We start from the raw sequence: 16665 nt of genomic DNA, 5'->3' as shown, positions 1-16665 counted from the left end.
TTTAGATAAAGCCAGTGCTCCAATTAAAGTTGAGGTAAATGAAACTGAAGTAAAATGGGATCCACCAAGAGGTGTTCATCCTTCCGAAGATTTTTTTTATCAAGTACAAATCACTGATAATAGTAACAATGTCAAAAAGGTAACTAAACCTTATTAATGTTTGTATTATACAGAATTCCATACAACGTCCTACTATCATGCTCTGCTGCTTACATCCTAACCAGTGCCAACTTCCATCCACTCACACTCCTGTGCTCACTAACCTACATTGAATCCCAAACTGGCAATGCCCCAGTTTTTGCATTTCCATCCTTGTTTCCAAACTTCTCCATGACCTCTCTCTGTAACCTCCTCCAGCCTGACTAACCTCCGAGATCTCTGCGTTCGACAAGAGTTCTCACCTCTTGTGCATCCCTGGATTCTCGTGGCTCCACCATTAACAACCACGCCTTCAGCTGCCTTGGCCCTAAATTCCCTGGAATCCCTTCCCTAAATCTTAATCTCCTCCTTCAAGATGGTTCTTAAAACCTATCGCTTTGACCAAGTTTTTGGTCCTTAATATCTCCTTATGGGCTCAGTGTCACATTTTGTTCAATAATGCTCCAGTGAGAAGCGCCTTGGGACATTTTACAATGATGGCTATTTAAATGTGAATTGTTGTCAGCACCATTTTACAATGGCTGATGTGGCACTTCCTGTAAATACAGGAAATAGATGTGCAAAGAGGACTGTGTATTAGATGTCTTTACACACGCTGTTTCCTGGTGCTGTTAATCAAGCTTAATATGCTGGGACCAATTCATAACCCATCGTGATGGCTCCATTGAAAGTCAGGGATTACTGTTGGGACTTTTTTTGTTTGGCATAGGCATGTTGCTTGTAATTTGTAATACTTGGGTGTATTTGAGTGTATTTAAGACCGAGATAGATAGGTTCTTGATTGGTAAGGGGATCAAAGGTTATGGGGAGAAGGCGGGAGAATGGGGTTGAAAAACTTATCAGCCATGATTGAATGGCGGAGCAGACTCGATGGGCCGAGTGGCCTAATTTCTGCTCCTATGTCTTATGGTCTTATGGTCTTAATTTGTGAGCCCAACCCTGAACGTTGCCTAGATCCTACTGTCGGTGAGTAGGTGTAGCTTCATATTCCGGAGGTCAGGCTGCATCCGTAGAGGGAGGAACCGAGTTAACACTTCAGGTCGATGACCATCCATCAGAGTTTTCTGATGAAAGGCCATCGACCTGAAAAGTTAACTCTGTTCCTCTCTCCACTTCCGTTGCCTGACCTGCTGAGTATTTTCGGTGTTTTCTGTTCGTATTCCAGATTCCCAGACCCACAGTATTCTGCTTTTCAAGTAGCTTCATTTCAGTTATTTCTTCATTGTCATTTATTTTAACTTCTCTACTTTAAACTGAAATAATATGAATTGTGCTGACGTATTAAGAATCACATCTGTCCACCTGACGTTCTAATGATTATTATATTGGTTTAGATTGAAGATGTAACATTGACAAAGTGGATCATTGAAAATCGAAAGAAAAGATACTCTGTAAAAGTGAGGGCAAAAATTGACAATCACTTTTCAGATTCTCTCTGGAGTGACTGGAGCCAGGCTGTCAATATTGGTAAGAGAATAACCTGTTTAAAGAGGGTTTTGCATCTTGGGCCAGATTCTCAAGTGGAATGGGGCCAAGATTGGAGATGAGCAAGTGTACGACTTACACTGCCAGTCTTTGTGCTGGTTCTCCACCACCAACCAGACCTCAAGGCCTAGTCCATAAGAGCACTCAGAGTCAGGTCTACTGCCCCAAGTGGGCAACCAATTTAATGCAATTACCGTTAATCATGCAGGCCCACTCAGGCTCTGTTCCCGCGCCAAACTGAGATTTTCAGTCAGCAATGAGAATGGCCCCATGTCACCATAGTCCATGTCCAGACCAACTCAAGGTGGGAAGCGAGGGGATGGAGGGGAATCAGTCCAGCAACACACCCCATCACCCCCTTCCCCCGACACCCTTATGATCCATAATGGATGCTGGGCCACAGCTGTGGCCACTGGCTTTCTCATGGAGGGGTCCATGATCCAGCTGGGTTTCCCAGGCCTAAAGATCCCAGCTCAATTGAGGGGAGGTACTGCTGAATTAGGAAGTGAGAGCCTTCCCACCCACCTGCTAGCATGCCTGCTAGGTGAACTCCCAGCATTGGCACCCACTTTAACCCCACTGATCTCCCGATCTCCCCAGAGGCCTCCCAGCCACCACCCCGCACCCCTCCGCTCCACCCCACCCAAGCAAGGGCTTTGAACTCCCCCCACAAGTGCCCCTCATTCTCCAGCCCCATAAGTCACTGTCAGCCCAAAACCACACACCACGCCCACCCACTGCCTGGCACCCATTCTCCCTCCAAAACTGTGAATCCCCTCCTGCCAGCCCCATGCCTCCAATTTCCTCCAGAGGTCTGTAAGCACCCCACCTCCAAGCACACACATGGCCTCTAATCCCTCAGGCCCACCACAATATCCTGCTAGGCCTCTTATCTCACCCCACCGACACTTCCAATTTCCCCCTACTGAGGCCTCCATCCAGCTCCCACCTCATGCCCACCCAACTGCTCCCGGCCTCTGCTTTCTCAGGCCTCTGATCTTCAACCCACCCCCACCCCCCCGGGTCATAACACCTCACAGGACCCCGAGAACAACCTGCTAAGATCCTCCCCTCCCGCGCCCCCCCCTCCCCCCTCCCCCACTATGCAGGAGGACCCTGGCTTTTGGGTTTCCCACGCACTACTGGGCCCCCTCCCCACAATCCTGGTAGGCCAACCGAGTTAAAATTCTCTCTTCTGCGTTTTCCCTTTGCTCTCAAAGTGGTACCGCTGACAACTGAATCCATTCAAAAACAACATTGCATTGCCAATATTCCTGAACCTTTTTTTTTGCCCCAGAGACTGATATGTCCAACATCAACTCTAGGGAAAATTCCCAAGGCAGTGTAGGAACTATAATTTGAATTTAAATAGGCTCTCTGCAATTGCCAGATGTAGGCGTTGCTGCACCCTGAAGAATTCGGAGAAAACAGCAGGTTTTTTTTAGGGGGAAGTTAAAACTGAAAAGGATCAGCTTAACGAACTGTTTTTGTAACAGAGCAAAGTAGTTTAAATGCAACAACTGAAGCAGGAAACTCAGCATCTCAACATGGACAGTGGGTTTGACAAAACTGGAAAACACGTATGCAAGAACCAAATTAAATCAGTGCAAAATTTTAAAATCCAATACGCTAATCTTAAAAAGATATTACAGCTACATATCATCATAAATGAGAAAAAAACTGATGAGAAATTACAGTTGTTGCCATTTCGCCTTCCATCAAGAAAAGCAAAATAATTAAGAATAGGTGGAGAGGGTGCAGCAGTCTGGGCTATATCTCCCTCTCGAGTTGCTCTTGTATTGTTTGAATGCTGCTTCTCTATTTGATGATAGTGATTCCCAAATCTATTAGGCTGGAAGCTATCATCTACAGCCCCCTCCCCACTGCCAGGTAACAACCTGACATCTACCTCAGTTCCAATTGTGATGCCACATTTCACTGTTGTCCAAGGGGCTGGTTGGACACCGAGCAATTTACTTTTATACTTTTAAATATTTTAACAAGAGGAGAAATCAAATAGATGCTACCCAAACATTAAAAAACGAACTGGCTTGAGAACTAAGATTTATGTAAACCCAAATGGCCCTATATTGTAATGTACAAAGCACTTAATCGACCTTCACACTGAACTCATGGAACCATGAATAGAGCTGGAATAGAAGGCAGTGGTTTCTTCTTGCAGCTCTAAAGGGCAGTCTCTTTATTGCATGAGACAAAAGCAGAAAATGCTGGAAAAACTCAGCCGGTCTAACAGCATCTGTGGAGAGAAAAAAAAACAGAGTTAACGTTTCGAGTCCATATGACTCTTCGTCAGAGCTAGAGAGAAGTGAAAATGTGATGAAATTTATACTGTTTAAGGGGGGGTGGAATAGGTGAAGCTGGAGAGAAGGTCAGTGATAGGTGGGGGCAAAGGAGAAATTGCTAGAGATGTCATGGACAAAGGGGTGTTAATAATAGTGATACCGGCTAAAGGAGGTGCTGATGGGGGCATTGAGGTCAGAAAGCAGAATGTGATAATAGCAGGACAAGGGTCAGCACTCTGGAAAGAACAACATGAACAAGTGACAGATGGCCCTTGAGGGGATGGGGTGGGAGAGGGGACGGTGGTGGGGAAAAAGGATTGAAAATAGGATATAAGGTGGGGATAAAACAATGAATAAAATTAAAATAACTAAAAGTAAAAATAAGCGGATAAAAAATAAAAATTAAAAAATGAAAAAATAAAAATTAAGAAATGAGAATGAATCTTGAAAACAGGGGGATAAAAAAGGGGGTGAGGATGGAGGAGAGAGTTCATGATCTGAAGTGGTTGAACTCAATATTCAGTCCGGAAGGCTGTAAAGTGCCTAATCGGAAGATGAGGTGCTGTTCCTCCAGTTTGAGTTGAGCTTCACTGGAACATTGCAGCAGGCCAAAGGTAGACATGTGGGCATGAGAGCAGGGTGGAGTGTTAAAATGGCAAGCGACAGGGAGGTCTGGGTCATGCTTGCGGACAGACCAAAGGTGTTCCGCAAAGTGGTCACCCAGTCTGCGTTTGGTCTCTCCAATAGCATGGCTGACTGCATTACATATTTAACTTGTGAAAGCTGACTGTAACATTCTGTTGTTATGGCAAATAGGCCATTTCAGATTTATCTGTGTCCTTTGGGAATAATGACCTTTTCCTTTGCCAAAAGAAATATATCAGAGAGCATGGTGGTCCCATTGTGCAAGAAAGTGTCAACCTCCCATTAGCAGACAAGGAACACTGGAACCACAATTGGCCATTCAGCCCTTCTAGCTTTTCCTGTGGCTCAATTAAATCATCCTCCTCTTCCTTCAAGCACCGTACCCTAAGTGGGCATTAGTCACCATAGACTTCCATTGGATTGGTCCATGGTTATGCTTGGCAAAGAACTGCAGTGGCTTGCCTTCTGCAGTATGGCTAACCAGGAAATTCTCCCACTCTTCCCACCTGCCATCAGGCATATTAGCATGATCTACAGTCTGATAATTAACTTGGTTGGCTATGCAGTGAGCATACTGTCACTGGACATCAAGGCCCAGATTGGGACTTGAACCCAGAGTTCCTGGCCCAGAGGCGGGGGCGGTACCACCGCACCACAAGATGCCAGTTAAACCATGGCTGATCTATATTTTGCCTCCATCCACCCACCTTGGCCTCTTATCCTTTCATACCCTTGCCTAGATTTTTTTATTGAACTCTGATTTAAAATGATTTCATTGAGCCTGGCGTGTGCTGCTTTTTGTGGGCGGGGAGTTCCACAGCTCTTAAAAAACCATGCGAAGAAGTATTTCCTAATTTCCCTAATGAATGGCTTGGCTCTGATTTTAAGGTTATGCTGCCTTGTCTTGAACTCAACAGGAAACGTTTATCTACCCCGTCAATTCCTTTCATTGTCTGAAAAAACTCCATCAAATCCCCTTCTATACACTAAAAGCATCACCAACTAAAAGCAGGTTCTTAAGGCATTTAGCAAATGTAACTCCTTTATTAAAAAGGGAGGGAGACAGAAAGCAGGAAACTACAGGCCAGTTAGCCTAACATCCGTCATAGGGAAAATGTTAGAGGCCATTATTAAAGATGTTATAGCAGTGCACTTAGAAAAATTCAAGGCAATCAGGCAGAGTCAACATGGCTTTGTAAAAGGGAAATCATGTTTAACAAATTCAATAGAGTTCTTTGAAGAGTCACATGTGCTGTGGATAAAGGGGAACCTTTATATATATATAAAGGGATGTACTGTACTTAGATTTCCAGAAGGCATTTGATAAAGTGACACATAAAAGGTTATTGCAGAAAATAAAAGCTCATGGCATAGGGGGTAACATATTGGCATGGATAGAAGATTCTTTAGCTAACAGGAAGCAGAGAGTTGGCATAAAGGGGTCTTTTCCCACTTGGCAGGATGTGACGAGCGGTGTTCCACAGGGATCAGTCCTGGGGCCTTGACCTTTTACAATTTATATAAATGACTTGGATGAAGGGACCGAAGGAATGGTTGCTAAATTTGCTGATGACACAAAAGATAGGTAGGAAAGTAAATGTGAAGAGGACCTAAGGAGGCTGCAAAATGACATGGATAGGTTAAGTCAGTGGGCAAAGATCTGGCAAATGGAGTATAACATGGTCAAAGGTGAAATCATTAATGTTGGCAGGAAGAATAAAAAGGAAGCTTATTATCTAAACTGTGAGAGATCGAGGAGCTCTGAGATTCAGGGGGACCTGGGTGTCCTAGTGCATGAATCACGAAAGGTTAGTATGTAGGTACAGCAAGTAATTAGAAAGGTTAATAGAATGTTATCATTTATTGTGAGGGGAATTGATTACAAAAGCAGTGAAGTTATGCTTCAGTTATACGGGGTACTGGTGAAACCACATCTGGAGCACTGTGTACAGTACTGGCCTGCTTATTTAAAGAAAAATGTAAATACATTGGAAGCAGTCCAGAGAAGGTTTACTAGGCTAATACCTGGAATGGGTGCGCTGACTTATGAGGAAAGGCTGGACAGGTTAGGCTTGTATCCACTGGAGTTTAGAAGAGTAAGAGGCGACTTAATTGAAACCTTTAGGATCCTGAGGGGTCTTGACAGGGTGAATGTGGAGAGGATGTTTCCTTTTGTGGGAGAATCTAGAACTAGGGATCACTGTTTAAAAATAAAGGGTCGCTCATTTAAGACAGAGATGAGGAGAATTCCTTTCTCACAGAGGGTAGTGATTCTTTGGAACTCTTCCTCAATTGGGTGGAAGCAATTCTTTGAATATTTTTAAGACAGAGCTAGATAAATTATTGATTAACAAGGGGGTGAAAAGTTATCGGGGGCAGGCAGGGATGTGGGGTTGATCTTATTGAATGGGGAGCAGACTCGAGGGGCTGAGTGGCCTACTCCTGCTCCTAATTCGTATGTTTGTACGTTACCAGCGAGCAATCCCTGCTGCCTGCTCTTGGAAGAGGAGCATCCCTATGTGCAATTGTGGCCATGAATCCCAGATCATGCAGCACACAGCATGAACAGGCCCACGAGGCACCTTATCTCTCTAATTGGCATCTCAGGAGGCCAGTGAATGGACAGCCAAATCCCATTACAAGCTTTTCGCGCCCCACACAGAAGTATTGCCTGCTTTGCTACCACTGTCAGTTAGTAAGAAATACCTACTGGATTTAATTATATTGATTCTTTTATCATGTAGTAAATCCACCAGAGATATTCAAGTTCACCTTGCCTGCAGTTGTCCATGCTTTGAGGAAACATGCCACTAAATTGTACCAGTCAGTAATCTGATTTTGTCTTGTTGCTTGCAGAGCCTCAGCCAAAGGATTACACTTTGCTGACTGAGATTGCAGTAGTGATTATTGTTGTTGCACTGGTGGTGTTGCTGATGTTCACTTGCAGAAGGTAATTTTCTTGTCTATTTCTGTTTGTTGCAATCATGAGGGGATTATAGTGTTGCCAGTGCTCAAACTGTTCCAAGACAGCTACAACACCCACAACCACCTGGCAATGTGGAAAATTGCCCAGGTATGTCCTGTACACAAAAAGCAGGACAAATCCAATCCAATTACCACCCCATCACTCTTGCTCTTGATCAACAGTAAAGTGATGGAAGGGGTCACCAACAGTGCTTTCAAGCAGCACTTGCTTAGCAATAACCTGCTCACTGACGCTCAGTTTGGGTTCTGCCAGGGCCACTCAGCCCCTGACCTCATTACAGCCTTGGTTCAAACATGGACAAAAGAGGGAACTGGGGAAAAACTCTCTGCTGGTTAGAGTCATACCTAGCACAAAGGAAGATGGTTCTGGTTGTTGGAGATCAATCATCTCAGTTCCTGGACATCACTGCAGGAGTTCCTCAGGGTAGTGTCCTCAGCCCAACCATCTTCAGCTGCTTCATCAATGATCTTCCTTCCATCATAAGGTCAGGAGTGGGGATGTTCACTGATGATTGCACAATGTTCAGCACTATTCGTGACTCCTCAGACACTGAAGCAGTCCATGTCCAAATGCAGCAAGACCTGGATAATATCCAGGCTTGGGCTGACAAGTGGCAAGAAACATGCACACCACATAGGTGCCAGGAAATCACAATCTTCAACAAGAGACAATTCAACCATCTCCCCTTGACATTCCATGACATTACTATTGCTGAATCCCCCACTATCAACGTCCTGGGGGTTACCATTGACCAGAAACTAAACTGGGTTAGCCATATAAATACTGTGGCTACAAGAGCAGGTCAGATGCTACGAATCATGTGGCGAGTGGCTCACTCCTGACTCCCCAAAGCCTGTCCACCATCTACAAGGCATAAGTCAGGAGTGTGATGGAATACACTCCCCTTGCCTGGATGAGTGCAGCTCCCACAACACTCAAGAAGCTTTACACTATCCAGGATAAAGCAGTCCACTGGATGGCATCCTACTCACAGACATTCACTCCCTCCACCATTAACTCACAGTAGCAGCAGTGAGTTCCATCTACAAGATGCACTGCAGGAATTCACCAAGGCTCCTTCGACAGCACCTTCTAAACCCATGATCACTACCATCTAGGAGGACAAGGGCAGCAGACACATGGGAACACCACTGCCTGGAAGATCCCCTCCAAGTCACTCACCATCTTGACTTGGAAACATGTTGCCGTTCCTTCGCTATCACTGGGTCAAAATCCTGGAACTCCCTTCCTAACAGCACTGTGGGTGTACCTACACCACATGGACTGCTGCAGCTCAAGAAGGCAGCTCACCACCGCCTTCTCAGGGGCAATTAGGGATGGGCGATAAATGTTGGCCTAATCAGCGATGCCCACGTCCCATGAATGAATAAAAAAAGTTATAATGCTTCTTGCATAGGATCAGCAACCCAGAGGTTCAGAGCTAAAAATGTGCGGGTCTTTCTGAATGTTCTGATGAAAGGTTATCGACCTGAAACATTAACTCCGTTTCCCTCTCCACAGATGCCGCCTGGCCTGCTGAGTATTTCCAGCATTTCCTGATTTTCTTTTAAATTTCAGATCGTCAGCATCCGCAGTGTTTTGCTTTTGTTTTGTTGGGCTGCCTCTGGCCCCTTGCACCATAATCCCACCCGCAACACAGCCAACCTCTCTCAGCTTCTCCCAAGCATTTGGATATGCCGCCTTTGCCAAAGAATGGTCCTCTGCAAGAAAAAGTAAAATAAAACTCCTTTGCTTTCCCTCTGGACACTGTGTCTGGAATCAGCGTTTTTTTTTCTCAAAGGTAAAGAAATGGCCTGCAAATATCATGTCCTGAAGTGTTGCCGCTTGGCCAGATATGCGCTAAACACTCAGTAATGCAGCTTGTACACTTGATTCGCCGTTCACATTTCCCACAGGCAGGCACGTTCACAAGTTATTTTCAGATTTGCTATTTCCCAGGAACATACACGACTGTGCCCATGTTACAGCTGTGCTGATTGCCAATTTTTACACAATTGCCAAGCCAGAACAATAGTCTTCATGACAAAAACAGAAATACCTGGAAAAACTCAGCAGGTCTGGCAGCATCGGCGGAGAAGAGCAAAGTTGACGTTTCGAGTCCTCATGACCCTTCAACAGAACTGAAGAACATGAGGACTCGAAACATCAACTTTGCTCTTCTCCGCCGATGCTGCCAGACCTGCTGAGTTTTTCCAGGTATTTTTGTTTTTGCTTTGGATTTCCAGCATCCGCAGTTTTTTGTTTTTATCAATAGTCTTCATGAACTCTAAGGGTGGCGTGTCTCAGCCATACAAGCCCTTAGAGGTGGGTGAATTAATGAAAATAATCTTTTGACTAAATCCTTCTCATTGGATATTTTTATTCTTTCCAGGTACAAGTTATTGGAAAACCTGTGTCAACCAGTCCCTGATCCTGAAAGGATGTTTAAGGGTCTATATGACCATCACAATGGAGATTTTCAGGTACCCAATGGCACTAACGGATGGTGACAAATTGTCTGCTGAATGCACAACAACATGCATTTACATAGCGCCTTTAATGTAGAAAGGAGTTCTCTCAAGTGGGCAGAGTTGGATGTAGCCAACCTCTGCGCAGACACAAGATCAGCTCAGGGTCAGATAGGAATCCGGGGGTTCGGAACATTTATATTTAGACAAAAGCAAAATGCGGCAGATGTTGAAAATCTGAAATAAAAACAGGAAATGCTAGAAACACTCAGCTGGTTAGGCAGCATTTTTGACGAGAGAAACTGGGTTAACATTTCAGGTCAATGCTGCCAGACATGCTGAACATTTCCTGTTTTTAGTTTGACTCAGACAATGTCTGGAGAGGGGGTAGAATCTCTAGTATGGAGGTTGTGGTGAAGACGATGGCTTTGAATGGTGGCCTATGTAAGGCTGGATTTTGAATGACCAGCCTGATAACACGGAGCAGTGGAGTCTACACAGACCATGACAAATGTACCTGTGAAAGCTGAGCTCCATGTCAGGAGATCATGGATTCTGTTCTGCTGCCCTCCCACCAGCAGAAGTTGGCCTTTCATTTTTTACGACTTGGCCATTCTTAGCTACATTCCTGTTGGTGGTGTTGCTTATTCTCAGCATTGTATTGTACATGGATGGTTTAAAAAAATTACCCATTGCTGACTATGGGGTGATGGTGTTTAATTGAAGTCTACCAATGATTATTATCACAGCTAACGGAAAATCAGACGCGTTTCCAAATCCAGATATTCAGGCCTCGTGTTTCCTCTTCATTGTATTGGCGGTGGGTCTCTGTTAGTTGGATCTTGTGCTTCACATTGTCACCTTTGACTCCTGGACATTTAAAAAAATTCTTTGATGGGATGTGGGCATTGCTGGCAAGACCTTGAACTGCAGCCAAATTAACAGTCACAATCATCAAAACTCAAGTTGCAGCCTAACGAGTTTGTCCACTGTAATGGGTAACTTAAAGTATTTGTGATAGGGCCTGTGCCTCAGCTAGCATAGGTAACAACATTCTTTTTGCTTTGAATAGGAATGGATCAATGCCAAGCCTTTGGTGACCAAAGTTCCCGACGAATGCATTGCAGTTACACTCGAAGACTAGATTTTTCCACCTCGAGGCAGAGAAAAAATTTCAGCTCATGGAACAGTTAAACCCAAACAGATTACAGCAGCAGAAAAATGTTTCTTCAGCAGAATATCCATATTAATGCAGTATAACCGTGACATGCGTTTGTTTACATTATTTGTAACTGTGTTTTAATTAGACTGTATTAAGTGCTTTGAAAATTGGCTTTCCCTTATTAGAATTTCTTCTCTACTGTAAATGGACAAGTAGTGAGCTCCCCTTGCTCTCTGTGATTAATAACTCAAAAGCTGCAATGTGTCGTTTAGCTCTTTGGATGAACAAGCACTCACCAAATGTGTGTAGCTCAGTGCACTTGGGCCTGCATTTTACGTGTTGGAAGCAGGCGTGTGCCGGACTGGAAGGCGCGTAAAGTAGCGCAAGAAGATGCCGGGCGTGCGTCCCGACATCATTGCACATGCTTTCAATATTTGCAGTGAGTGGGCGCACAAGGCAGTCGGAGCTGCGCCCGCCGACAATTAAAGGGTCAATCCAAATAATTATGAAACCAATAGACAGAGATTTTACAATGCCCGTGCGATTTTGAGCTCATTACACGGGCGAAATAGGCAGGCCTGCGTTATGTTTTTATCATCCAAGGGCTGACAAAAGGCCCCCAGAGTACAGGTGCTTTCATTTTATTTGTGACTTTGCTGCTGTCATATTTCTGAGTTTTGCCAGGTTTCCTTTTGATTGTAGCAGCTTTCGAAACTGGTTCACGAACAGACCTGTGTCTAAGTTCTAACAAAGTAGATCAGCCTGTAGAAACCATAGGGAACATTGATGTTTACAAACAATATTGGCCTTCCAAATCCATGGCTAATTGGCATTCACCACTGTAATTATATGGTGGGGGGTGTGGTCGTTGAGCTGAGGGTAGGGGCTCTCTGAACCTCTGCCATGAAGCTATTAATGTATATAATGTTTTTGGAAATTAATTTTTTAATAGAGGTTTAGTCTGTGTGTGTTAATTGGATTAAAGCCAGCTAGTCTGGGTGCTTTGATGCACAGTACTTTTGAGATGTAAACAGAGGGGTAAAGAGTACATTTGCATTTTGTTGAATAGAGCATTCAAGAAGGGGAGTGAAATCTTGCACCTAGCTAGGAGACACCAAACAATGTTTATATTACTAATAAAATTGGTGCTATGAAAGGAGTTCAAAGGGTCTGGGTGATACAATGGGCAGGATTTTCCCATCGGCGAATGGGGGTCAGGGCCCGCTCGCCGACACATAAAATGACGTGCGGTGACATTGGGCGGAACTCCTGATGTCACTGTGCCCCATTTAAATTTGCCAGTAGGTGGGGGTGCAGCAAAATCAGCTGCGCGCCGGCCGATCTGTCAATGGCCAATTGAGGCCATTGACAGAGTCATTTAGCTAATTAATGGACCTGCCCATCCAACCTTAAGGTTGGCAGGCAGGCCAGGAGCCCCGGCGGGAATTAGAAAATGCATGAAACCTCATCCACCGGTGGGATGAGGTTTCATGTCGGTTTCTAAAAATTTTATTAAAGTTTTAGCAAAAATTATGGACATGTCCCAATTCATGTAACAGTGTCACATGAGGGGACATGTCAGGATTTTTTTTTTCTATTTTTAATTTTTGTCACAGTACAGCCAATCTCCCTGAGGCAGCACTTAGCCTCAGGGAGATGACTGTACTCTTTCTTGTGCATGCGCAAAAGAGCGCATTCTCGATTTAGGGAATCCCCCCTCGCCCGCACAGGGAAGCTCATAGCGCTTCCGTGCAGACATCGCGCTGGGCAGGCCTTAATTGGCCCACCCATGTAAAATGACGCCACACCCTGACAAGGGGAAAATCCTGCCCAATGAGAATTTTATATTCAAAGGGGAGTGCTCGGTATAACAGAAGGGAATTCAAAGGGCCTGGTGATACAATGAGAATTTACATTCAAAGGGGAGTGCTGGGTATGACAGAAGGGAGTTTGTGTGTGCAAAGCAGAGGCATGTAACATCAAAGCCTGTAAGCCTACAACTGTCTGCAAAGGAACCAAAGTGAAAGGAACCTAATTTTGAATTTGTAAGGTGAAAATGCTTTGCCTGGTTGTCTGCTTGGGCTGTTGCCTTAGTGGAGATTAATTTGGGAATTGGTTAAAAAGTTATAATAGTAGTAATTTGTGGCCATGTATATATGTTTAATTTGTTGTAATTTAATAAATGTCTCATCTAGTTTGAAATAAAAACCTCTCAAGAACTGATGGTCTTATTCCTGAATTTAGAGCTGCATCTCAATACCAATTGAAAATATAGGTTATGACAGTTGTTTAAAGTTCCCCCCCTGGGATTTTCACTAACAACCTTTAACCAAACTGCTGTGTTATAACAACTGGGGTCTCTTGCGGGATAATAATTATAATTCCTTGATTGGTTGGAATTGGTGAATCTTAAGGTTACGAGTACGAGAAGCACTTTGAATTTGGGAGATGGTGAGGTATCTTAGAAGTGGTGAGACTGCAAGATGACCTTGGCAATCGCTAAGGCTTGCCTGGGAGTAGAAGATACAACTCTGATTAGGTTGGAAAAAATAACCAAAGGTCAACTAACAGAGTTGGCAGATTGTATTGTAATGAGATCAAAGGCTCAAAGGGAAGAACAATAAAAACAAGAAAGGCAGGCAATTCAAAGGCAAGAAGAAGGTGCTGAAATCTAATTAGCTGGCACTGTGTTTGACAATACTGTTCCGGAGAAAAGAATACAGGACAATCCAGCTGAAGTGTTTAGCTCAAGGAGGTTAGTGGAGTTACAGAAAAATTATTTGCAATTAAAGCAGTTATATACGAACGCTTATTTAGAAACAGAAGTAAAATGTTTCCCAGCATGTTATTATCTTCAAGGAGGTACTTTAATGAGAAAGTGGAGGTTGGATCATATCTCAGCCAATGAAAGCTAGAGGGAGGTGCATCAGATTGTTATCCCATTAGGGTATAGAAATGAGATTCTGAGGATTACTCATGAAATTCCAATGGGGAGACATTTAGGAATTAGGAAAACACAGGAAAAGATACAGAAGGTATTTTTTTTTGGCCAGGATTACATAGGGATGTAGCCAAATTCTGTAGAGCCTGTTATATATGTCAAGTAACAGAACAATAACAAGTAGTGATTAAGCCGGCACCTTTAATCCCAATAGCAGCAATTGAAGAGTCTCTTACCAGGGTCATGACTGATTGTGTAGGACCCCTCCCTGAGACTAAAAGAGGAAATCAGCTCTTACTGACAATAATTGATGCATTTACCAGGCTTCCTGAAGTGATATCTTTAAGAAATATTACAACTAAGAAGATTGTGGAGGAGTTAATTAATTTTTTTACAAGTTATGATTTACCTAAAGTAATACAATCAGATCAGGGGTCAGATTTCATGTCACAGCTGTTTAAGGAAGTAATGAACAGATTGGGGATAAAACAGTTTAAATCAACAGCTTATCATCCGGAGTCTCAAGGAGCTTTGGAAAGATAGCATCAAACTTTAAAAACTATGATAGCAGATTGTCAGGATTATCCACAGGATTTGGATACAGGAATTCCATTTTTGTTATTTCCTATTAGAGACATTCTTAATGCATCGATTGGTTATAGCCCTTTTGAACTAATTTATGGTCATGAGGTAAGGGGACCACTGAAATTGATTCATGAGAAATTGGTGGGCCAAAGTTCAGAAACTACTTTCCTGTATTAAGTATCAAATTTCAGGGAAAGATTGAACAGAGCATGTGAGTTGGCTAGGGAATATTTAAAGACATCACAGCAAGTGATAAAAGTGAAGGCAGATAAGAAAACTAAAACTTGTAGCTTTGTTTCTGGGGAGAAGGTATTAGTTTTGTCACCAGCACTAGGTGATTCATTAAATGCAAGATTTAGTGGGCCTTACAGGATTGAAAAGAATTGAGTGAAGTAAATTATTTAATAAACATTCCAGAAAGAAGAAAGAAGCAGAGGGTAAGGGAAAGGGAACAAAAAGAGATATTAGTGATGGTGGATGATGAGAAAGAAGTAGAAGTGCAGGACTCTGAAATTGATTTTCCTCTAATCAAATTGGATAATGAGAGGGTGCTTGAAAATTTAAATGAAATATTGAGTTACCTTCCAAGCAAGTGTCAAAGTGATTTGGAAAAACTATTACAGTCACGCAAACCTTTTGTGGAAATAAGTTGGGAAAGCTACACTTAGCTACCACATGATGTCTTAGTACAAGTTTCATCTTCAACAAGGCAACATCCTTCTAGATTAAATCGTGTAAAGTACAAAAAGAAATAGATTTCATGCTTCAAAATGATATAATTGAGTCTAGTTGCAGTAACTGGAGTTCACTTACTGTACCAGTACTGAAACCAGATGGAACACAAAGACTGTGTGTGGACAATCGAAAAGTGAATGTGGTGACAAAAGCAGATTCATATCCTATACCACATTTGGAAGATTGCAGTGAGAAAGCGTGGCAATCGAAACTTATCACAAGTATTGACTTGCTAAAAGGATATTGGCAGATACCTTTGTCGGAGAGAGCAAAGGAGATATCAGCTTTTGTAACAACAAGTGGACTATATCATTTGCTTTAGTGACTGGAAGCCAGTGCCCAGTTGCATACCACAGGGATCTGTGCTCGGTCCCCTATTATTTGTCATTTATATAAATGACATAGTAGACTATGTGGGGGGTAGGATTAGTAAGTTTGCGGATGACACAAAGATTGGCCAGGTAGTTAACAGTGAGGTTGAGTGTCTTGGGCTAAAGGAAGATATAGATGGGGTGGTCAAATGGGCAAATAAGTGGCAGATGGAATTTAACCCTGAAAAGTGAGAAGTGATACACTTTGGAAGGAGTAATTTGACAAGGAAGTATTCAATGAACGGCATGACACTAGGGAGTTCTGAGGAACAAAGGGACCATGGCGTGTGTGTCCATAGATCTCTGAAGGCAGAGGAGCATGTTAGGGGGGTGGTGAAAAAGGCATTTGGGACACTTGCCTTTATCAATCGAGGCATAAATTACAGAAGTAGAGAGATCATGTTGGAGTTGTATAGAACCTTGGTGAGGCCACAGCTGGAGTACTGTGTGCAGTTCTAGTCACCACATTATAGGAAGGATGTGATTACACTGGAGGGGGTGCAGAGGAGATTCACCAGGATGTTGCCTGGGATGAAATATTTAAGTTATGAAGAGAGGTTGGATAGACTTGGGTTGTTTTCCTTGGAGCAGAGAAGACTGAGAGGCGACCTGATCGAGGTGAACAAGATTATGAGGGGCATGGACAAGGTGGAGAGGGAGCAGCTGTTCCCCTTAGTTGAGCGGTCAGTCACAAGGGGGCATAAGTTCAATGTGAGGGGCAGGAGGTTTAGGGGGGATGTGAGGAAAAACTTTTTTACCCAGAGGGTGGTGACGGTCTGGAATGCACTGCCTGGGGGAGTGGTGGAGGCGGGTTGCCTCACATCC

At 43.5% G+C, this 16665-nt stretch overlaps 1 protein-coding gene across 2 annotated transcripts in view; it reads left to right on the top strand.

Annotated features, from left to right (window-relative positions):
• LOC144682609 (interleukin-13 receptor subunit alpha-1-like) overlaps nt 1-13439 on the top strand; it is a 54642-nt gene extending 41203 nt beyond the window's left edge. For both annotated transcript variants that reach the window (XM_078545102.1, XM_078545101.1), the window contains exons 5-9: nt 6-139; nt 1494-1626; nt 7449-7542; nt 9971-10061; nt 11119-13439. In XM_078545102.1, coding sequence (XP_078401228.1) covers nt 6-139; nt 1494-1626; nt 7449-7542; nt 9971-10061; nt 11119-11190 — 524 coding nt within the window. In that variant the 3' untranslated portion in view covers nt 11191-13439. The remainder of the gene's footprint in view (nt 1-5; nt 140-1493; nt 1627-7448; nt 7543-9970; nt 10062-11118) is intronic.
• The last annotated feature ends 3226 nt before the right edge of the window (nt 13440-16665 follow it).

Source organism: Cetorhinus maximus, chromosome 7, assembly GCF_964194155.1.
Source record: "Cetorhinus maximus chromosome 7, sCetMax3.hap1.1, whole genome shotgun sequence".
In the NCBI taxonomy this organism is placed as follows: domain Eukaryota; kingdom Metazoa; phylum Chordata; class Chondrichthyes; order Lamniformes; family Cetorhinidae; genus Cetorhinus; species Cetorhinus maximus.
The sequence above is the reverse complement of the archived record's forward strand: the minus strand, read 5'-3'. Positions and strand labels throughout refer to the sequence as shown.